This window comes from Narcine bancroftii, chromosome 13 (genome assembly GCF_036971445.1).
Source record: "Narcine bancroftii isolate sNarBan1 chromosome 13, sNarBan1.hap1, whole genome shotgun sequence".
In the NCBI taxonomy this organism is placed as follows: domain Eukaryota; kingdom Metazoa; phylum Chordata; class Chondrichthyes; order Torpediniformes; family Narcinidae; genus Narcine; species Narcine bancroftii.
Genome location: NC_091481.1, coordinates 24,956,593 through 24,980,772, shown reverse-complemented (window position 1 = coordinate 24,980,772; position 24,180 = coordinate 24,956,593). Strand labels below are relative to the sequence as shown.

The 24,180-nt window shown below is 39.7% G+C and overlaps 1 protein-coding gene across 1 annotated transcript; it reads right to left on the bottom strand.

Annotated features, from left to right (window-relative positions):
- Positions 1 to 3,481: 3,481 nt before the first annotated feature.
- actr6 (actin related protein 6) lies at positions 3,482 to 23,652 on the bottom strand. The gene is made up of 11 exons (XM_069909462.1): positions 23,574 to 23,652; positions 23,362 to 23,479; positions 20,319 to 20,387; positions 18,093 to 18,216; positions 17,852 to 17,987; positions 15,758 to 15,814; positions 14,630 to 14,728; positions 11,768 to 11,846; positions 9,342 to 9,513; positions 7,777 to 7,915; positions 3,482 to 5,233 (listed from the first exon to the last, which is right to left on the bottom strand). Exons 1-11 carry the CDS (start codon positions 23,639 to 23,641, stop codon positions 5,104 to 5,106), a joined length of 1,191 nt encoding a protein of 396 aa, XP_069765563.1. The 5' UTR covers positions 23,642 to 23,652; the 3' UTR covers positions 3,482 to 5,103.
- Positions 23,653 to 24,180: the final 528 nt, after the last annotated feature.

Genomic DNA, 24,180 nt, shown 5'->3' with positions numbered 1-24,180 from the left:
TTTTTTTTTAAAAACTCACATTCCACCTAAGTATTCCCTATGCCATAGGTGCCCTGTGATTAGTGTGGGATTGCTTAAGGAGGTAAGTGAGTGGAAAGAAAATGATTGAAAACTACTGTTTTAATTGGACCTAATTGACTTGTTATGTGCACAGTTTCATAACTCCATAGCGAATGCATCAATGACATTTTTTCTCAAGCAAAATATTTCAGTAACAATTGACTCTTGAGCAGTGGTTCTCAAACTTCCCTTCCCACTCACATACCACTCCATTATTATGGCACAGGGATTGCTTAAGATGGAATGTGAGTTGGGGGGGGGGGGGGGGGAAGCAGTTAGAAAGCCACTGATTTAGATTGTTGCATCTATGAAGCCGAGTTAGTTTTGAAAATACTCAACTTGCATCATAATTCAATCTCAATGAATCACAATGCTATTGGATCCATAAAAATGTTCTAAAATTGTTTAAACATTTCTATTGGTAATGATATCAGATTTTTCTGTGTACTATCATATCTGTTTACTATCTCAAAAAATTTTTTCATGCTCTCAGTGGGTCCAAAGCCAAGTAAAGGCACACCACACCTTTGACATTTTTACACCACATGCCATATCCTAACTTTGTGCCGAACATTGGATAATGATACTTCTCAGCTGTGTTTTGGAAAAAAACAATTGAGGTACTAAGCAATCTGAAAAAGTAACAGATATAACAAAAGTAAAAAAGAATTGTCTGAATGAGTCATCCTTGCCACACCTTGACAAAGGGCTCAGGTCTGAAACATTGGTTATACATCTTTGCCTCCTGCAGATGCTGCAAGACCTGTTGAGCTCCTCTAGCACTTTTGTCTTATACAATCACAGCGACTGCAGACTTTTGTGTAATCCAGGCAAGTACTTTTTTTTGGCTACCAACTGGTAACACATTTATATGGGTTAAATTTAAGTTAACAGGACTTTTGTAGAATTAATTGTTTGCAAGATTAGAGTTTGAACATAAACTCTGAAATCCTCTCCAAAGTCTGCATAAATACAAATGCCTACCTTATTTCTTCATTTCCAGTATTTTAAATTTAAATTTAGACATACAGCACAGAAACAGGCCCTATTGGCCCACAAGCCTGTGCTGCTCATTTACCCTACAACACCTGGTACGTATTTGAATGTTAGGAGGAAACTGGAGCTTCGGGGGAAAATCCACACAGACACAGGAAGAACATGCAAACTCCTTACAGACAACATGGGATTTGAACCCTGGTCTCGATTGCTGGCACAGTAAAGGTGAACTGTGCCACCCCATTTTGTGATAACTTGAAAGATGAATTTTGATAAACTGATCTGCTCATTAGGAGTTTCACAGTTTTTCTTTAATTATTAGTAATGCTTTCATATTGAATGTTTATTTGGGATGGCTTTCTGCCTTGATAGACTTTCCCAGATACGTAAATCTAGCAGTCAACCTATGCAAGCCTGCCATCTGCTGGCCAATTACAAGACTTCTTTTTAAAGGACTTGTACCAACAACCAAATAAATTCGTAAGTTACTTCATGATTTCTGAACACACTGATGGAAACTACATCAATAAAGTAGTTTCAATTATAAGAAATAGTGTATAATAATCAAATTGTAAAAATAATCTACAAAACCAATAATGATCTAATTCAGTATTTTGCGACACTGACTAATGGCCTCAGATACTATCCAGAACAAAATTATCATGTTTTTCTATATAGTTCTTTAAGATCCTTAACTTCTATCTGAGAGAGGAGACATCTCAACTGAAAGAAAAACAATTTCAACAATATAGCCATCAGTCCCAAGCTGGAACTTTGGGTTTTTATGTTCAAGCTTACAATGTCGAATATGACCGCTTAAGGACCACTTGAGAATAGTTAACCAATTTCATATTTGCCTTCATGGTCACAAACACTGGAACCTATACAAGTTAGCCTCTTTTTTCAAAAAAAAACCAACTCTTATCACCTTTTGATTCTTTTTTTTTTAAAAAACAAGTGTACATTTTTAATTACAGAAGGCTCTCCAAAATAATGTTAAGACTTTTAACTCTATTCTAGATCCACTTCCAATCTGTCAATTGCATACCTTACTAAGTTTGCTGGTTTAGAGATGACATGGACAAATTGCCAGAAAATATGCCCTTTTTACAGGTGATAGAATACATGCAATTTTTCTTTTCTCTTTCTTTGGCTTGGCTTCGCGGACGAAGATTTATGGAGGGGGTAAAAAGTCCACGTCAGCTGCAGGCTCGTTTGTGGCTGACAAGTCCGATGCGGGACAGGCAGACACGGTTGCAGCGGTTGCAGGGGAAAATTGGTTGGTTGGGGTTGGGTGTTGGGTTTTTCCTCCTTTGCCTTTTGTCAGTGAGGTGGGCTCTGCGGTCTTCTTCAAAGGAGGTTGCTGCCCGCCAAACTGTGAGGCACCAAGATGCACGGTTTGAGGCATTATCAGCCCACTGGCGGAGGTCAATGTGGCAGGCACCAAGAGATTTCTTTAGGCAGTCCTTGTACCTTTTCTTTGGTGCACCTCTGTCACGGTGGCCAGTGGAGAGCTCGCCATATAACACGATCTTGGGAAGGCGATGGTCCTCCATTCTGGAGACGTGACCCATCCAGCGCAGCTGGATCTTCAGCAGCGTGGACTCGATGCTGTCGACCTCTGCCATCTCGAGTACTTCGACGTTAGGGATGAAAGCGCTCCAATGGATGTTGAGGATGGAGCGGAGACAACGCTGGTGGAAGCGTTCTAGGAGCCGTAGGTGGTGCCGGTAGAGGACCCATGATTCGGAGCCGAACAGGAGTGTGGGTATGACAACGGCTCTGTATACGCTTATCTTTGTGAGGTTTTTCAGTTGGTTGTTTTTCCAGACTCTTTTGTGTAGTCTTCCAAAGGCGCTATTTGCCTTGGCGAGTCTGTTGTCTATCTCATTGTCGATCCTTGCATCTGATGAAATGGTGCAGCCGAGGTAGGTAAACTGGTTGACCGTTTTGAGTTTTGTGTGCCCGATGGAGATGTGGGGGGGGCTGGTAGTCATGGTGGGGAGCTGGCTGATGGAGGACCTCAGTTTTCTTCAGGCTGACATGCAATACACTTCTCCAAAATGCACAACAGCTTTAAACTCCTGCTATTTTAAGCAAAACATCTGCTGAACATTAAAGTAGGAAAAACAATGAAATTACAAACCTGTTTAGCTATGCCTGAAAGAACAGAATGATCAGCCATTTCGAACTACTCCACTGTGGAATTCTTTGAGAAACTAACAAGGAGGAGTGTCCGGACAGTTGGTCTGACGCATACACAGAACACATTTCAGAAACACGAATCTTATCAAGCCTTTTGACGAGACATCACCTGACAGAATTGTGAAAAGAGTAATAGTCAATGACATCCAAAGTAGACTGGCGAGTTGGACCCAAATCCAAAGTTGGCTCAGCAACGAGAAACAATTATCAACAATTGACAGATGTTCTAGTGACCAAGTGCTGGGCTTCCAGGGAGCTCGGTCACTTGGTCTTTTAATATATTAATAAATTATAATGAAGTTGATGCCATAGTTGGCCGTATAATTGACAGTAAAGAAGAAAGCTTTAGGCTACTGGAAGAAATTGATCGTCTGCTGCAACAAGTCACAGCATTATACAGTAAATGGGAGCGTGGGGACATTGAAGTGTGGTTTACAGATCTTAAAGGTAACAGAACAAGTCAATAAGATTGTTATGAGGCAAATAGAATGTTTTCTTTTACTTGTCAAGGTGTCGGACACAAGTCATAGGAAATAAACTATGCTAGAAACCAGTCCACAACTGGTTTGACCACAACGTGAAATCTGCATGCAGTTTTGGTTACTATATTACAGGAAAGGGGCTGCAGAGTATATTCACAAAGATATTGCCAGTACTGGAAAATTCTAATTGTAAGGAAAGATTGAATAAGCTGGGGTTGCTTTCTTTGGAACAGAGGAGGCTAAGGAGAAATATACAATAATTGGGAAGAATGAAATTGAAGGGCCTAGGTAAATAGAAAGATGTTCCCCTCCCATAGAGAATTGAAAACCAGAAGTCACGAATTTTAAATAATTTGTAAAAGGTTAAAAAAACTTCCAGTAGAAGGTTGGGGTCTGGAACTCACCACCTGGAACACCATGTCCTCTGGGTTTCCATGTGTGCATTTCTCATTTCCGATCTGGATCCATATGCCATTTCCCATCATCCTCTGCCCTCATTTGGCAGCAGAGGACCACTCTACTAATTGAAAAAAAGATTTTTTACCCCTGCTGGGCACTCCTGTTAGTAATGCAAAGTTGCAAGGAGACATCAGCAGCGGCTGAATAAAAGCCATCAATAAGACTATGCTGTGGATGGATTGGGTGCATGCTTGGGCACAGAGTCAGAACTCACTGCTTGAAACATTGGATGTGCATTTGAATAGCTGTGACCAGCAGGGCTATGGACCCAGTGCTTCAAGGAGGAATTACATTAGAAACCCTTTCTGAAATGGCAAAGACATGTCAAGAAGAGATGTGGTTTGGATATTGTGGGAGGCTATGTGTTTTCTAATGGATAGTGATTGTCGAGGGAATGAAATATTCAGAGACAAGGATAGGCTAGCTGGCAAAACAGGATGGGATTCGTCATGAAAAATTAAGGCCTGAAAGCAGGCTGCAGCATCATACAGTCGACAAATACCAGCGAACAAAAAAGTGAAGGAACAGCCTCAGAGGGTTTGAAATATGTTAGCTTATCAACTTTTCCTAAATCCAATGAAACGTTCTATCTGAAGTATCAACTCAGTTTCCTTCTCCCCAAATGCATTCTGCACCTGCCTTTCAGATTTTCTGCACCAACAGTTTTTTTTTGGTCTTTTGCTATCAAATACAGAACCGCCTTCAGTAGAACCATGCATCTATATCAATGATGCAGGGTCTCTCTCCATCACTCAGGAAGTTCTTAAATTCATTATAAAATAGTTCACAACTGCATCTATATAAAATAAAAACTGCTTTCCTCCAGTCTCAGAATGTACCATATCTGCACAGTCTTCATTGTTATCTTTCAAGTTACAACTTCTCTCGATAACTTGGGGCATTAGATGTCAAACTTTTCTTCACAGATACAATGCCCATTTTCTTCATAATCATCTCTAGTAACAACCATGTCGATAAAATCATCATTTTCAGAAAGCAGCTTTCCACCTTCCCACGAATATGTGACAGGGCTGAAAGAAAAACAAAAATCTAATGTTATCCCTTCATTATAGATCAGACATGGTAAAAGGGCGAGGGGGGATTCTGTGAAAGATGTCCCTATCTTCAAGACAAAACTGGCATATCAGAACACATCAAGCAACTGGTGAACTCATTCTTGAAAGGGAGGATCCCCACATGCCAAGATCATTTCAGTAGTGGAGAGGCATTTGGCTCTTGGCCACATAATGACACCATACGGGGAGGCATGATTGACATAGTGGTGAGTGCCACGCTGTTACAGCACCAGTAACTGGGACTGGGGTTTGAATCCAGTGCTTCTGTAAAGAGTTTGTACATTCTCCCCATGTCTGTGTGAGCTTCCTCCAAGTGTTCCAGTTTCCTCCCACCCTTCAAAACGTACTGGGAGTTGTAGGCCAATTGGGTGTAATTGGGCACCACGGACTTGTAGGCCAAAAAGGCCTGTCACCGTGCTGTATGTCTAAATTGAATTTAAAATTTAAATATATGTTCTGCTGGAACAAATTATATCTGGAAAGTACCACATGAACTCTCTTCCATGTACACCATTTCTATTCCAGGTCTCTAAACTACCATTTCCATATCCTCCTTTGAATTCACTCATGGCAGTAATAGGCTATTCCAGAGACCACTTCAAGAAGAAGGAAAAAAAGTGTTCCTCTGCCAGGCATTTCTGCCACCAGCATAAAGCCGTATGGAGGCCGCAGCAAGGGTTAAAAAAAAAACATAGCAACAGAATAATACTGCAGGATATGTTGCATATTGTGTACAAAGTGTACAAGCAATCAGGTATGTACACATTAATTTTAAAAATGCTTTGTTGTTGTCCAATTACTAAAATGAACTTCAGACATCTCAGTCGTAATATACCGATACAGTACTCTATAAATATAAAACACAAGGTAAAGGTTCCATTACTGTCATATAACCAGTGCTCTAACCACTAGGCTAGTGGAGCCTCTGGAAACCAAACTTGTATAAAACATTAACCTGGACCAAATCGACCACTGCACTCAATTTGGAGAAGTGTACTACTGGACAAATGAGAAGGCTTTGCAGACTTACCGAGAATAGTACTAAAACAAATCAAGGATTATAGCTACAATACAACTCCGATTATCCAAAATCGGATTCTCCCAAATCCTCATTTTTTTCAAAATTTTTAAACTTCACAGTTTGTGAAAACATTCACTTGACATGAAATTAGAATGACGATTGTTCTCGTTTCAGGTAACTCCCTCCTCCTCTTTCTCCATTTCTTCTTTACCTTCCCCTATTGACTTTTCTCTCCTACTCTCCCTCTCAAACAGTATGCTGCTGTCTCCCAGCCGCAAGTGGTAGGAAGAATCCTTTATCCGGCATAATCAAGGAGAGTGGCTTCCCGGGCAGGTGCGGGACCTTGTGCTCACAAGTGGAAGCAGTACTTCGGGTTCAGTAGCGTTCCCTCCTATCCTTGGCACACTGGACGCCAACTCCGAATCCTCCCCTCGGCCTACTTCCCCAGTGTGCATGAGCGGTAGGCCAAGGGGAGAATTCAAAGACAGGACTCTGACATCAGAAGCTCCAGCAACTGGGGATTCAGGAGCTCGCCAACTCGCCAGTGAGTGTTCTACTGGCAGGAAGCCTCCCTGTTCGTGTTCAGAGATCAGCAGTGGTGGTTGGGTGGTCTCAGTGATGGGTGGCCACCTTGGGTTCGTCTTGGTGATTAGAGGTGGCCAGCATTTTTTTGGTGAGAATTAAACTTTATTTTAATGCTTAAAAAGCCTTCCCTTGTTGTTTGTTTGGTTGAAACACTGACATGTGATTTGCTGTTGCTAATGGGGTGTTTTTAAAAAAAAATGACCAGTTCTCAAAAAAAACTGTTTATCCGACATAGGCCCAGCCCGACAATTTTGGATAATCGGAATTTTACTGTACATTTATGAATTGATGAAGTGGCTATTGTACATTACAGAACAAAAAAAGTCTAAGGAGACTTCAAAATGTTTAAAATTCTAAAAAGTTTCAAGAGACTCAATGAAAAGTGAACCCATTTCACTGGATGAATCGCCTGAGCCAAAAAGGGACAGATTTAAAACGACTTGCTGAAAAACCCAGAATCAACAGGAGGGAAAAGTATTTTAAAGTAATTTGGGGCATGGATATGGTTTCATTTGAAAATATAAAATGGCACTTGGATAATTAATCAAAGGCTAGAAAAGGTTCTTGTGAAAAAGAGAATGAAACTAAGCCTGCTCCTTAGAATGACCAGCTTTGAGTCAATGACATCCTGGGTTATACTATTTTGTCATACAATTAATGAGAAAATTAAAATTAAATTGGCATACAATGTCAATCGGAGAACATCATTCAGGACTTTATTAAATTGCTGGCAAGCAGTGTGGGAAGCCCTAGGTTTATCTGCTCATCCTCCAATTGTAATGCAGACTGCATATTTGACGCAGAAAATAAAAAATAACATATCACAAAATAATGTTTGATGAGGTTCATAACATGTTTGAAGTGAAGCTCTCTTAAGTGTGGAAATACTTACTTTTCAGGCAGTAAAACTGAGACATCATAATCACTTGGTGTAAGTGATCGAACCTCAGCATAAACACGATCTCTAAATCCTGGTAAGAGCGTGTTACCACCCGTCAGGACAATGTTCTTGTAGAAATGTGGATGCATCTCTAGTTTGAAATAAAGGAAATGTTGCTTTTAAATCAATTCAAAGAATAATAACATTAGAAGAGTCTCTTGATTTTGAAATTATTTGCGTTTTCAAAACCCTCCATGCCTTTACAAACTTGACAAACTTCTCACCCTACAGCCTTCCCAAGATCACAGCAGTTCATATTCTGGTCTACTGCACAGCTTCTAATTTCATCACTCCTTCTCTGCCAACAGAGCAATTTATCAGCCCATGACTGAAATCCTGGAAGTCCCTCCCAAGTCTTATGATGCATTTCTGCTTTCTTTTAAAATGTTTCTTAAAAGAGATACTCAGGTGCCAAAAATAAATAAATTGACACTTGTCTAAGCATCTCTTTAGATGGTTCAGTGTCGATGTGGTAATAATCCTGTGCACAGAATATTTTCATATATTAAAGCTGCTATATAAATACATTCAGTTAAACAGGAAAGTCTGTAGATGCTGTGATTTTAGTGCTGGAGAAACTCAGCAAGTCACATAACATCCACAGGAAGCAAAGGATAACCAACGTTTCGGGCAAGAGCCCTTGGTCAAGAGCAAAAAGCAGACAGGCGCCTGAATAAAAGGGGGGGGGGGGGGAGGGAAGAGAAGAGGAGCACATGCCAAGAGGCAAGTGGTTATAGGTGGATATGCAGACAAGGAAAAAGCTGAGAAATGATAGGGGAGGGAGTACCTCTCTGAATGGAGAAGGAAGGGGAGAGAAGCTGGAGGAAAGGAGAGAGGCCTGTGATAGACTGGACACAGACTGGGAGATCGTTCTGTTGACCACCTTCACTCCACGTTGCAATATACTGGACCTCCCAGGGTCCCACCATTTCAATTCCATGCTCATTTCCACGCTGTAATGCCTATCCATGGCCTTTTGCCCTGCCAAACTGAGGCTACCCAAAGATAGGAAGAGCAACCTCTAATATTCCATCTGGGCACTTTCCACCCACGTAGCATTAACATTGACCTCCAGTTTCCATTAGGTCCATCCACCATCACATTCCCTATAAACTGCCTCCTTTCCTCAAGCTCCCCGCCCTCTTCCCTCTCCATTCAGAGAGCTACCTCCTACCCTGATCAGTTCTCAGGTTATCTTCTGCCCTCCCACTCATACCCACCTATGACCTCTTGCTCCTCCACCTGCCCTTTCTTTCCACTCCTCCTCCTCCCCCCCCCCACCTTTTTATTCAGACACCTACCTGCTTTTTATTCCTACTTAGAAAAAGGGCTCAGGCTTGTCACACTGGTTACCCTTTGCTTCCTACAGATGTTGAGTGACCTGCTGATCTTTTCCAGCACTTTCATGCATTGCATATAAATAGACGCAATTGCTGTTTATTTCTAATGCAGGGAATAAATAACGTATATTCATAAAGAACTATTTGAGATATGGGTTCCATGTTGCAGCTCCTCACCTTCTGGTAAACTTTTAATCGAATGAACAATTGCTTCTGGGATCCCCATCTCTTGAACACCAATATCAGATGGATGAAGAAGGATTTCCGGAACAGCAAATCTTTCATTAGTTAGACGAAGAATTTGCTCGCTTGTCTTGTACTTTCCACTGAAAACCATTTCTTCTCGAGGCTAAATGAGGAAAAGGTCAGCAGAACAGATATGGTTAAGAGATTCTTAAAAGACAGGTACAAATCAAAAACAGACGATAGGAGATTCCCCTTTTCCAACGCCCCAAAATTCAACATGCGGCTTGGATCAATAATTCTGGAAAGCTATCACAATTATTTGAATTATGTGAGGAGAATAAGAGTGCATAAAGGAGCCCATGCAGAAGCAATGCAAGGAGTCAACAGATTCGAGACTTAGAGCATTGCCATACAAATTGAGCAAAGGATTTGTGGGTGTCAAGAAAGCATTCAGGAAAACAACTCTGGAGGTGGGTGGTTGTGGTTGAGAGATGACAAAGATTACAGGGAATCTTTATGGTCTTAGGAATTGAAGAAATTTTGTCAGGAAGTTTTCAAAAAAAGAGAAAGTTAATCAGACTATGCTCAGCATGTTAACTCCCACAGTGGCAAGACTGCCAGCAGTTAAAGACAGCCCAATCTAAACAATAAGAGCTCCATCACATCATCATCTGTTCAGGGGATGCAGGGAAAGTAGGAGAGGAACAGTGAGGGAGGAATATTTCACTTGCCATAAACAAGACAGGCTTTCTTTCAGAGAAGGCACTTAACCTTTAAGTTAGAGAATTCAGGTTACCAAATCGTCAGTATACTAAAAGTACAAAAACTCCAATTCCCCCTCAGCACGGTGCCCTGAACCTGATCCAACAAGACCGTTGGCTAGATTAACACAGATGCTCATTAATCTAATTTCAAGGTTGCACAAGCATATTGGTCAGCAAGTGACAGGTGCAATGGAACATACTAGTTTCAGGAAAAACAAGGAATAGAGAGGTCATTTTGGAGTGAATATTAGATTTATTTTTAATTATTTAGAATTGTTTATATCAAACTATTAAGCTTAATTTTTGCCTCAAACCCTTATTTATAATTTTAAAGACACCTTCTTCAATGGCAGGAAGTAGAAGTATCTGTAGCATGAAAGCAAAAATATTATAAAGTTGATCAGAACTAATTGTCTATCCCTCAAATCAACCCAAAATAGGATAAAGAAATTGAGAGAAATGGGTTGAAAGAAAGCCAGTATTTAACATAATTATATCCTGAGTAATGAAAGGCTAATTAAAAAGTGGCTTTGCTTTCGATTACCCGTCTGCAATGCATCCAGAATCTTGATCTCCAGAGTATAATCCTATGCATCTTACAACAAACAATCAAACTGCTTTCTTCCTTAGTGCTCATCCTCAAATTATATTTTATTGGGCACAGATTGAGAATTTGCATCAAGCCAATTGACCCTGAAGTGCAAAGTTACTGCATCCAGAGGGAGGTGAATCTTTGGAACTTGCTAATCTGGATGAATGTGGAAGCTCAGTTACTGCGCCCATTCAAAACATAGATCATAGATTTCTGGGCATTCAAGGAATCTAGGAATCTAGGGACAGTGCTTGGAAATGGCACTAAAGTAGATCAGCCATAATCTTGTGAATGATGGCGTAGGATGGAAGAGATGTGTGGCATATTGGTGCTCCAAGATCTTGTGTTTTTTGTAGGCTTCTATTAGTATAATGAAAAATACTATGTATTGACAATTCCAACGATTACAAGGTTACAATACTTATAATGAGAGATTTCCATCATAAAGAAAATGGTTTTGAACAGAAAGTTAATAAAATCAAATTTGAAAGCCTAACCGTTTTTTGGTGCTTGTATCCCAATTTTACTTTTCAGAGACTTTCTTTCAAAACCTTAACTACAAGAGAATGGCAAAATAGCAGACATATACTACTCAAAACAAGAAAAAAATCCTAAAGCTGATGAAGACACAAGCTCTTGATCAGGCATGAAATAGAAGGGATACAGACCATGTGCAGGCATATGGGATGTGTTTAATTTGGCATCATGGTCAGGGACATTAGAACTCAGTGAGTGAAGCAGCAAGTGTGGAGGGAAAAGGTGCAAGTGAACATTTGGGTAGAGACTCAGGGTTTACTGGAGATCCTTTTTTTTGTTGTATAATCAAGCAATTTGCTCTATGCTCTCCATATAAGAATGCTACACTTTTGCATGCCCGAGAATTGCTTTCCTAGAGGAAATGTTTTTCAAAACAACCCTCATTGGAGTTTTACAATACTTAATTGCCTACCTAATGTAAAACATTAGGATCAATAACATTGTTAGAATATTTAATGAGCAATTCAATTATATTTCCACAGTACTTGTATAAAATAATAATAGTATACTTTCAAATGAATTACCTTACAAAAACCCTTTTTAATGGTGCTGAAGTCTGGAAGCACATAATCTCTCATTACAGTGTTTGCTTCTCCTTTCTGCCTAGACAAAATGAAGAAGAATTCTGTAACATCCAAGAAATTGCACAAGGTAAAACAGAAAACTAGGAATTCAACTCTTTTTGGAAAATTTTACTGATTTTTCATTCTTTCACTGTTTTTATTTATTAATTTTCTTTTAAAAACAGGAAAGTTGAATCAGTGAATATGTTGGGGAACAGTGGATCTAAATGATGCTTCAGACCTCTGCTAATTTTTATTTTTCTATCTTGTAGCAAGTTGCAATTAGCCTAAAGGCAGAAGCAGACTGTGGAGACAATAATTGCCAGCTTAAGAGTTTTTTAATGATAAAAACTATCCAACAGATAGCATGCCTCTATTGTAATAAAACAGAAAACGCCGGAGAAGCTCAGCAGGTCAAACAGTCTCCTTGATGTAGCCAAGGTAGAAATACAAAACTGACGTTTCAATTTACTGCCTCTATCGTTACGTCTCCATGGAGCCTGTGAAATTTTATGCTCTCACACATTCAGAAGTAGACTCTTCTTTCTCCCTCCATGAATGTCAACTTTAAATCTAACTGAAATTTGAATAATCAACAAGCATTGGTGAGGCCAAGTTTGGAATACTGTGTGCAGTTTTGGTCACTGAATTATAGGAAGGATATAAACAAAATAGAGAGAGTGCAGAGAAGGTTCACAAGAATGTTGACAGGATGTCACAGGGTTTGAGTTGCAGAGAAAGGTTGAGCAGCCTGAGGCTTTTTTTTCTGGAGCGTAGAAGATTGAGGGGGGATTTGATGGAGGTGTTCAAGATTTGAAAAGGGACAGAGAGTCAACGTGGATAGGCTTTTTCAATTAAGAGTGGGGGATATTCAAACCAGAGGCCATGGTTTGAGAATGCAGGGGGAAAATTATAAGGGGAACATGAGCGGAAATTCTTCACGCAAAGGGTGGTTGGGATGTGGAATAAGATTCCGGCAGAGGTGGTTGAAGCAAGGACGTTATTTACATTTAAGGAAAGACTGGATAATTACATGGAGGGGAGAGGATTGGAGGGGTATGGACCAGGTGCTGTTCAGTGGGACAAGGAGAGTGGGGATTTGTTCCGGCTTGGACTAGTAGGGCCAAACTGGCCTGTTCTGTGCTGTATATGGTTATATGATAAGAAATTCTCCTAATCAGAATCTCCATTCAATTTTTCAGTCTCAGTCATATGTTCTGAAGCAGTGTATTCAGTTCTGGCAACAAGAACACCTACCAGAAAAAACAAAGTGGCTAACCCCTTCATCTCTGGAATCAACCTGCTGAACCTCCTCTGGACCACCTCCATAGCTAGTGGATCTTCCTCAAGTAAGGAGACCAGAACTGCATGCAGTACTCCAGATGCGACCTTGTACAGTTGCAGCATAACCTCCCTGCTCTTAAACTCTATCCCTCTAGCAATGAAGGTCAACATTCCATTTGCCTTCTTGATATCCTGCTGTACCTGTAAACCAACCTTTTGCAATTCACACACAAGTACTCCCAAGGCCTCTGTACAGCAACATGCTACAATTACTTGCTATTTAAATAATGCTTTGATCTTCAATTTTTTCTTCCAAAGTAGATAACCTCTCATTTACCAACATTGTGCTCCATTTGACAGACCCTTGCCCACTCTCTGCAGACTCTCCGTATCCTTTGCGCAATTTGCTTGTCCATTCAGTTTCATGTCATCAGCAAACTTAGATACACACCGCTCACCATCGACTGCCAACCAGAAAAACACCCTTGTATCCCAACTCTCTGCTTTCTATTGGATAACCAATCCTCTATCCATGCTAATGCATACCTCCCCCCAACTCCATGCATTCTTATCTTCTGTAAAAGTCTTTAATGCAGCACCTTATCGAACACCTTCTGGAAATCCAGGTAAACATGTCCATCTGCTCCCCTCTATCTACCGCGCTTGTTATATCCTCAAAGAACTCCAGTAAATTTGTCAAACAGGACCTGCCTTTGTTGAATCCATATGGCATCTAGATCCATTTCGCTCTAAATGCCTTGATATTTCTTCTTTAATGATAGCGACAAGCATTTTCCCAAATACAGATGTTGAGCTAACTGGCCTATAGTTTCCTGCCATTTGCCTACATCCTTTTGAATTGTGGTGGACGTTTCAGTAGCCTGGGATGTATTCTATCAGGACTAGAGGGCTTATTTCTCTTTAGATCCTCAAGCTTTCTGAGTACTACCTCCTTCTGATAGCTATTACATCCAGGTCCTCACCTCTCATCACAGCCATAACATCTGCCTTTTGCTGTTTGATGTCCTCCGCAGTAAAGACTCACAAAATAGTAATTCGAAGCCTTAGCCATTTCCTCATTATCCAATATCAGTTCCCCCTTCTCATCTACCAAGGGACCAATCTTCACTTTAGCCACCCTTTTCCGCTATATATAAAAAGTTTTACTGTCTGTTTTTATTTTTTCTGCTAATATTTTCTCATAATCTACTGTGTCTCTTCATGCTTTTTAAAGTTTTCCCAATCTTCTAGTTTCCAACTGCTCTTGGCGACTTTCCCTCAGTTATATAGGGTCATATGAAATAACCCCTCCTACATGAACACTCCTCTCACCTAGATCTATCTTTCTGACTTCTCTTATCTCCATTCTTAGTTAGAAGAATGTAGTGATCAGGCAAAGATACAGAAATAATATTAATGAAGACATATTAAATTTACACTTCAGGAAATGCATTTTGGGAACATTAAGCTCATCTTTTGCTTGATTTTTCTGTTTCCCAAACAGCCGAACTGGAACATTACAACCATATATCTCCTTACTGGGCTGTTTCCATGTCTTTGTAGAAGTCTTGCGACACGTAACAAACATCTTCCTTCACTTGATTAATGACGTGAGTCTCATCCATGACATGCAACTGTCTGAAAGAGATGGAGATTTGAAATCAGTGTTTTCTGAAAGTGCTCATACAATCTAATTTGAATTAAATACAATTGGCACACGTTATTCACGTCAATTTGGGAAAGTGGTCATATGCATGATAAAAACAGTGTTGGGCAAAATAATTTTTGCACGAGCAAGAAATATCATAATATACAAATCTAAATAGTTTTAAACACAACTCACTTTTTAAAAAAATTCCAAGATCCTCTATGCCATTTCAGTTCGTTCGGACCAGAATGGGGACCAAAGATCAAAGAGGAAACTAGAAATTCCAGTTACCAAGAAAATAACTGCACATGAAAAAAATACCTTGTAAAATCTACAAAATGCAAGAAACACCCAAGAGGTCTTGCAGCATTTGTTTGAAGACACCTGCTCTGTGTTGTAACGCCATACAACATTTTAGTTAAAAAAACAGCAAATTTCATAATCATTATGGGTGAGTCAATTTATGAACTGAGAGTAGTCACAGTTGAAGCTCTGTGTTATACTCTACACCACGAAAAGGTATTGTTCTAAATTAGTCTACTCGCTGAACAAGATATTTTCCTTTTATTGCACCATGTAACCTATTTGCATTAGTGAAAGTCCTTCAAAACAAAATATATGAAACATTTATTCAGTTAGCCCCAATAAACCATTCACAAATTAGCTTATTATCCTATGAATATTTTTACTTATAATTTGATCAACTCATTTCTTCCCTGCAAACCAATGCACTATTTTAAATAAAGAATCCATTGCAGGCTTCCTAAATTTAGTGAACAAAAAAATGATTGTTATAACTAAATTTCCTAACACCTAAAATTAGTTTGGAGAATAATATGTTGTAGATGAAGTAAACAATCAGTTCATTAGTCATTTATAACACAAGTTCAATAATTGATTAAAAGAACCCATCCATAGCAAACAGCATTTGAGGTAGCCAGAATTTTGTGATACTATTGGCTAAATTAGAGAAACCTACACAACTCCATCATGATTGGCTACATCCCTGTAAGATTTACCTGCAAGATATTATCTCCTTAAGATGGTTTGTAAGCAATTTCCCTCCAACATTAATCCTGAAAGAAAAGAGTACAATATTTTATGTTTCTCTTGGAGGGACAGCTGCTAAACACATGCCAAAACCCAAAAATGTAAACTTCAAATGGACAGAATGAACAGTATGCAATCTACCCTAGCAGGTACTTAGATCATTTTCTAAAGGTAACATTCGCCAAACCATCTCAGTACAAAGGGATAATATTGGAATTTAATGGACCAAAACTTTATAGCTTTCCAATCTAAAGATTATCAAGTTCACAGGCATTGTCCAGTACAAGAATTTCTCACATAATTGCAAAACAGTCCTGGTCCAGAATGATATATTATGGGCAGCACAGTGAGTAGAACTGTTACCTCACAGTGACTCAAGTTCGATCTTGACCTCCAATTTTGTTTGTGTGGAGTTTGCACTTTCTCTGTGAGATCACATGGGCTTCCTCCAGTTATTATGGTTTCCTTCCACATCCTGAAAATGTGTGGTGTGGTAGATTAATTGCCAACTGTAAATTCCACCTAATGAGCAGGAGAATCTTGGAAGGAGTTGATGGGAATTTTATGAGTATAAAATGAGTCAGGTTTGGATTAGGGGAAAAATGCAGTGGACCTCCATAATGTTTAATGACAAATTAAAAACTGTAGAGCACAGGGGAAAATAAAAGAAAATTGTGTCTTTGTCCCAAACATTATGGAGGTGCTTGATGGTTCTTTGCTATGCCTCTCTAATGACTAGTCAGATGACTGATGCATGTTAGTGGAGTCACAAATTCAATGAGATTTCACCTATATTGTAAATCTGTAGTCTGCAGTTATATTCTCATTTGGAATGGTAAACACAGAAATCCTTTCTGTTTTTAAGGAATCATTTCTGGTTCCCTCTTTTTCCCTAGCTTCCAACTTCCATCAGCAGCTGGACAATTACAAATGTGACTCTTGAGTCTCACCTCCTCACTCAAGTGATAGACCAGAGTATGTTCCAAACTCTATCTCTCATTAAAAAAGCTGTCATTTTGAAATCATCACTGTCCTCTACTAAGACAATTTAGTTAAAAATTTTAACGACAATGGTATTATAGAATCTGTTATTATGTAAGAATGAAAAAAAAAGACAGCACGGCAGGAGCTGCTGTAACAGCAGTACTGTTGCTTGTGCAGACTCAGTGAGAGTGGGGAGCAAAGACACACTGCTCCACCGCAAAGTCCTACCGCCCAGTCCTAATACTGACAGCTCTATATGGGCTTTAAATGGCTTGTTAATGGAACCAATGGTGTTTTATTTTAAAAATCTTGCAACTATGGGGTCTGGGCCCAAGATGGAGGCACATGCTGGCTGGAGCATAAAGGGGTCGAAGACTGGGGAAGTGAAAGACTGCGGATGGCACCAGAAAACAGAAAGGTCTTTCCCCCCCATTTGAGAAGGGGAAGCAGAGGAGATGTCCCTATGGACAGTGACCATGGTGGCAGACTAGTGAGGGGTTATGGCTGAAGATCACACAGGCAGTGGGCTGTTAGTGACTCAAGACAAGGAACCCATGCAGTCTTTGGGCAACTTGTGATCAAATGACTCATACCAAGCTGTAGACTGCTGGAGACTGGCTCAAGGTTGGTTGAAGGTGTACAAGGTATTGGAGAAGGCGGTAAGGTCTTGGGTGCTGATCATGTCAGAAATTTGGATCTGGAGCTTGGGTTGTTGATGTTTTGGACTGAGGTCTGGGTATTTGCAGAGGCGGTGGGAGTGCTAGATGCAAATCCATAGACCCTCAGGACTCTGGGGAGAATCTGTTTTGCTTCCCTTTCTTTGACTCCAAGGGGCGCCGGGAAATTTCTGCTTTTGGCAAATCTTTGTTTACGGCCGCCAAGGTAAGTGCAATTTCATGTAGTATTAAATCTGTTTTTATTACATAACAATAAAAGAATCTTGAATATTTTACAATTAAAGTTTAACTGGTTGGCTGCAACAAAATAGAATTTGGCTTTGATTTAATACACAACTCTAAAACTTTGATGGGGTAATATTTGGCAATACAAAAAAAATGGGTAAACATATTCCAATTTACCTGAAAATACCTTCATTCATCTTTTTCTCTTTACAATAAGGAACAATGTGTGTAAAAGAGTAGCCACTGTCCACCACAAGACAGCAAAGTTCAGAATTGTTTTCTTGAAAATACTTGGAAACACTCAATGTCCCAGCTGAAAAATATATTTATGATATAAAATCACATCCTGATTTTAAAAGTCCATCAAATAATATGTTACTGCGGTTGGCAGACAAAATAGTAATGTATGTTTAGTCACCATTTGCCCTGTAGACTGCTTGAAATTGATATTCTTCAAATAAGATTTCATTCATTGATTCTTGGATGGAGTTAAAATTGAAATATGGTTCAGTGATGATTATTGTAGTTTCAGGAAAATCCACCTAAATGCAAATTATGAAACAATCAGGATTAATTTTGATAAAATGCAATTATGGTAAGTCAAGAAGGATGGGTGGCACGGTTGTGTGGTGGCTAGTGTAATGCTGTTACAGTACCAGCCATGGAGTTCGATCCCAGTTTGTACATTCCCCTGTGTCTGGGTGGGTTTACTCCAGGTGCTCCAATTTCCACCCACCCTTCAAAACGTACCAGGGATTGTAGGTCAATTGGGTAGCACAAGCTTGTGGGCCAAGCAATTAAAAAAAAGAAGGTGCATATTTTGTAGAATGAATCCATGAAAGTACACATTAGAAAAGATTGAACTGGATGGGACACTTCTATGTAGACTGATCGAGATCTTTAGGATCATGACGTTGTTTTATAGGATCAATGAAGAGCAGACATTTCAATCTTTAAGCAAGATCAGAAAACCACCTTTACCCAGAGCATGCTCAGAAGACAGAACTCACTTAGGTACAGTTACTATCAATATAAAGCTAGGTTATCAGTAAAAGTATTAGGACACGTTGATAGGTTAGAATTAGATGAAGGTGGGTGGAGGTTAAATTTAAAAAAAAACACAAGGATGGATGCCTTGAATCAAATAGGTTGTCTCTCTACTAAAAATGTTAATTGTACTTTTGGCATCACATGTGTTGACCATAAAAAATTTTTTCTCCAAATCATATCAATCCTCATTTATTGCTTGATGTAGCAAATAGCCATCTTTGGTCTTCCATGCATTGCAAGTGTGTGTGCGAGAGTGCGAGAGACACCACTTCAAGAACAATGTGCAATGCTTACCCCTTCTGTAATCTTCCCTTGTAGAAGGTATTCGGGGTACCTCTGAGCCCAATTTCTGTACAACCATTTCTCATGAAGACTGCTGGTAGAAATATCAGCTCAGGAAGGCTCCCTTTACATCAATAACTTAACAACTCTACATCATTGATGGTGGAGTGCCGTTAAGTAATTAACCCAAAGAGGGCCTTCATTTATGTTGCAAGTTGAATCCGCGCATCTCCTACTCCTTCCTCGGCCTCTCCACATCTCCAAACTCACAATCTTTACTCAACTCAACCCTCTCTTCACTGATGCTGGGAACTAAATCTACTGACTCAACCTTCCAATCCATAATGTTTGTACCCACCCATGAGCACTCCAAATCTGGGGCTTAACCTGGCCTTGCCCAATTTCCTTTGCATGCTCTGCATCTGTGCAGCAAGGAAATAAAAGGCATTCCTTTGTAGAAGGCCAATTCAATCGTCTTGGGCACTACTGAATTTCCAAGAAGCAGGCAGGTAATGAATGCAATAGCTGTTGAAATGACCCTGGAAATAAAACTTCATTCTAAGGCAAAACCCTCAAGTTCTATTTTTTTTAAATCAGAAAGTAACTGCAGAAGTGTTGATTCATGGAATGATGTAGATGGCCAATAGGCTTCCCATTTTTAAATTTAGACATTCAGCACAGTAACAGGCTATTTCAGCTCACGAGTCCATGCCGCCCAGTTTATACCCCATTAACCTACACCCCCGATATATTTTTGAACAATGGGAGGAAACCGGGGTCCCAGAGAAAACCCATACAGACAAGGTGGAGAACATACGAACTCCATACAGACAGCACGGGATTCAAACCCTGGTCCAGTCCAGATCACTGGTGCTGTATGGACGTTGTGCTATACATTATGCCAACCGTGCCGCCTTTAATCCTGCTTTTTTTTCCCACCATTCAATACTGTTAATCAGAAGGTGCCAGATGTAAACAAATCGAATATTACTGGGTGTTGGCCATCAGCAAGTACATTTAACTCAATTTAGTACAAAACAAGGTGAATAAAATATTAATATTACTTCATATCTTCCATTAATATCCTAAAATTATATTATGTAATCAATATTCTGCATGAAGTGCAAAGATCTGGCAGCATCTAAATAAGTTTCTTCTTCATGGATTGCTGCAATTCCTACATACGAGTCCTATTTAAATAACTAACCTTTTTGATCGTCTAAGACAAAGAAGGGAAAGTAATTAGCTTAAAGAGAAACCTTATGATCACACACTTATAAAACACCACTGCATGCAAATCTAGAGATCTTACCTTATACATTTCTTTTCCAAATAAGTGATCCCATACTTGCCTCTGAACATCCCAGTTAACCAAATATCCCTAAATTGAGAAAGGTCATTAAATACAATCCAATTGCATTCAGAGACATCAAAAATTCTCAGATACTTTTAAGGAGACTTTTCCAAACAGCAGAATAAGGAAATGAGTAAATTATCAATTTAAAAACATTTGCTTCATCTCCACTTGCTGTTTTCCCCACAGTAGTTTTCATAATGTTATCACCATTTCATAACCAGGGTAAATGATTAGGATAACAGCTGTAGAATCCCTACACAAAATCTTTTATTTTAAATCAGTATTCCTTCATTCCCTTTTGTGAATCATTCCAATGCCCCTTCCTTAATTTTAAAACTATAATATAACATCAAATGGGTTTTGTAATTTTGTTTCATTTATAGGTTTGAAAAAAATATACAGATCCTTAAGTACAACATTCCTTGTTGAATATATCAAATTTTTCTACCAATGAAAGACAGGTACTCACAATGACTGAACAAAATTGTGTAACCAAGTAAGTTTCAAGGTAAGGTGGGAAATGCAACCATGTGAGTTTCAGGAGAATGCAGGAAACAGAACCAAAGGAGGTTCAACAGAAGATGGATATGAAAAATGGCATAGAATAAGGGACCCTTGTGAGGCAGATGTTGAACCATCAAGGTTTCCTAACATCTGGGAAAAAAACAATCTGCTAGATTAACTCAAGAGGTCGAACAGCAGTGGATTTAGAAGGTGGGGGGAAAATTTTGATATTTTGAGTTGAAAATCTTCAAGATAGATTTTGACTTGAAATGTTGAAGATCAGTCACAATCGTAAATGGTAGGAAAGATTCAAAGAATAAGGAAACCAATACTGTACTCAATACTCCAGGTGTAATTTCCACAATGTCCGTTGCAATTCAAGTTTAACCCCCATATTCTTGAATTTATTATCCTCTTGTAATAAAAGACTAACTTTGTATTTTGCATCCTAATCATTTATTGCACCTGCATGTTGACTCTTTGTGTTTCATGTACAAGCACAACTAGATCCTTTTGGGTAATGTATTCATTCTAATCCTTAAAAAAAAAAAAAAATCCATTCTATCCTAACATTCTAAAAGCTGATGTTATTCTGTTCTGTGCACCAATGTGGTTAACCTGCATTTTTTCACATTACATTCAATCTGCCATATCCTTGTCCACTCACTCAACTTGCCTTTACCTCCCACTAGTCTTGCCCCACCAGCAGACTTGTACACATATTTGGTCTTCCTAGCCAAATTGTTGATACAAATGTAAACAGCTCAGTCTTTATGTACTGATTCCTGTAGTATCCCACCAAGCACACTTGCTAACCTGAGAATAATCCATTTACTCCCACTTTTTGTTTTCTGTTCAATAACCAATTATCGAATAAAAGTGACTGATTAAACATAGGTAATACAGCATATATTCAATAATATGTCACTGATTAAAAGGACTAGGTCAGGATCCGTATAGAAGTGGCTGAATGTTTAGCTGTTATGACAGAAAGTGGGATTTAAGAACTACTATTCCGATCAGAAGGTGAAAGGCAGTATCCTGCAAAAGCAGAATCAATGTTGTCTACATCTTGTATAAATTATTTGGTATATGAAATTAAAAGCAGAATGCTTTCATTCATGGGATGGAGAAAAAACAAGACTAAGGATTACAGAAATTGACAAGATATTAAAATTGCATAATGTGTGAAATGTGAGAAATTAGTTTCAACAAAGATAAGAATGAGATACAACTCTAACAATGTGAACCACATATACCACAAAAGGTAAGAGTCAAAATGGAGTTGAGAAGCAAAGGAACTTCAGACCACAAATACACAAATGAATAAATAATGATTTGTATTATAAACCAAACTTTGACAAGACCACAAGCAGAATCCCATGTACAATTCTTATCTCTGTATAAACAAAGGGCATAGAAATGTTGGAGAATGTGTAAATATTCACAGGGATGCTTGGAATAATAAAGGATGGTACCCATTTGAAATCCATGAACAAACTGCATATATTTTCTGAGGAGGAAACAGAGGGTGACCTTAAATGTATTCCTTAAAATGATAAACAGCTCCAATACAGCAGTCACAAAGAAAGGTTGGACCAAATAGCTGTTTCTGCAATGGATACAACAACAAAAAAAACCCCAAACCATGGCACTGCACTGGTGAGGACAGGAGAGAGTGGAGACTGCAAACACAGCGATCCCCATGGGGTACTACTGTCCAGTCTGACTGCTGGAGACTTGCGATCAAACAATTCACACCAGACTGTGGGCTGCTGGAGACTAGCTCAAGAGAACTAGGTATTGGAATGGGATTTGAGAGGATGCTGAGGGCAAGCTGGGCTCCCAAAGGGTCCAGAGCACTGCAGGCTTCCTCAATGTGTCAGAGGTTTGGATCTGGGGTCAGGTTACTGATGGATTGAATTGGAGTCTTGTGAGGCTGCAGAAGTGCCAGAGCAAATCCAGAGTGACTCTGAGAGGACATTCTTTTGCTTCTCTTTCTCTGACTGCAAGGCAGATTTGTAATTTTGTGTAATATTATATTTCCATTTTATTACATGACAATAAACAATATCTGATCTGATATATTTACAATGATAAAAGAACCACCCACTGAAATGCTGTATATAGGGATGAAGTGGGATTAAAAATTGGTGTTGCATCACACTAATTGCAAGACCCAGACAAAAGTCATGCTGCCCAAGATACTTTGAAATGGAGGAACAAACAAAGCCCAAACTGACGCCCGGGTTTGACCAGAAACCCCAAAACTATTGATGAGCTCTTTGGAAGCGCAATGAGATAGGTGAACGGATCCACATCAACAAATGATATTGGCAAAAGGAGAGGTCTGTGGCACAGAGATTGTTCGATCTCTGGGGCCAACTTTCTTGAAAGTCGCTGCAAGGGCCGTCCTTTTGCAGTTCACTCCAAAACCATAGCCAGCAAAAGCCCACCATCCCCAGGCACAAGGACACACAGGGCAGGCACCTACTTTCTGAAAGGGGAGGATGTAATACAAGCCGGAGGGGTCCTTAATCTCATCGATCTGGTTGGAGGTAAAGGTTTTGAGACGAGCAGTCCTGGATCGGAACTGGCAATTCGGCAGAATGCTGCAAGAGGAAAGAGCTGAATTAGAGGTCGCTCAAGACCAGAGGTGGGGGTGGGGGGGTGGTCGACGCCGGGGCAGCTTTTACTGGGACGGACCTCACTCCCTCATCGCTGAAGCCGATCTTGGCCGTGTAGGCGCCGTTGTCCAGAACCAGAGTCGCCATTTTGAACTCACCGCTGCCACCGAATGACCAATCAGCAAGCGCCCTCGTGTCCGTCCGGACTCCCGCTCCCCGACATTCAGAATCTCTGCTGCAAGGTTCCGGAATTTAGTCCTTGTCATGTGAGAAGCAGAGGGAGTGAAATGGGTGACAATACTGAGTTAAGGCTCTATTTTCAATGTAAAGGTAGGTCACAATTGTAGAAAATGTGAGAAACAGAAGAACCTTCACAGAATTTGCTCGAGACAAAAGTTGAGAACAAAGAATATTTATTATACAACAATGCAAAGTTGGGTGCTTCCCCTTACCCTGGGAATATACACACACACTGGGGCTCACCCAACTTTTATACAGTTGATTTCAGTATAGAAGTACCTGCAGCTGACGTGGACATTACCCCTCCATAAATCTTCATCCGCGAAGCCAAGCCAAAGAAAGAAAGAAGTACCCTCCCCCTTACATTCTTCTGCCTCCTGGATGAGTTTGGCATTAGGCAATCCTGTCTGCCTACGTGCTGTTTCTGTGAACTTGGAGCGGTGTCC

What these genes read in the sequence shown, in the direction of transcription:
- actr6 (XM_069909462.1), bottom strand. Translation starts at nt 23,641, where the DNA reads ATGGCGACTCTGGTTCTGGACAACGGCGCCTACACGGCCAAGATCGGC. An exon ending in ATGAATGAAGGTATTTTCAG is followed by an intron (nt 15,815 to 17,851) that starts GTAAATTGGAAT and finishes CTTTTCTTTCAG; the next exon opens with GATTAATGTTGGAGGGAAAT. An exon ending in AAGGAGATAATATCTTGCAG is followed by an intron (nt 14,729 to 15,757) that starts GTAAATCTTACA and finishes CATCTCTTTCAG; the next exon opens with ACAGTTGCATGTCATGGATG.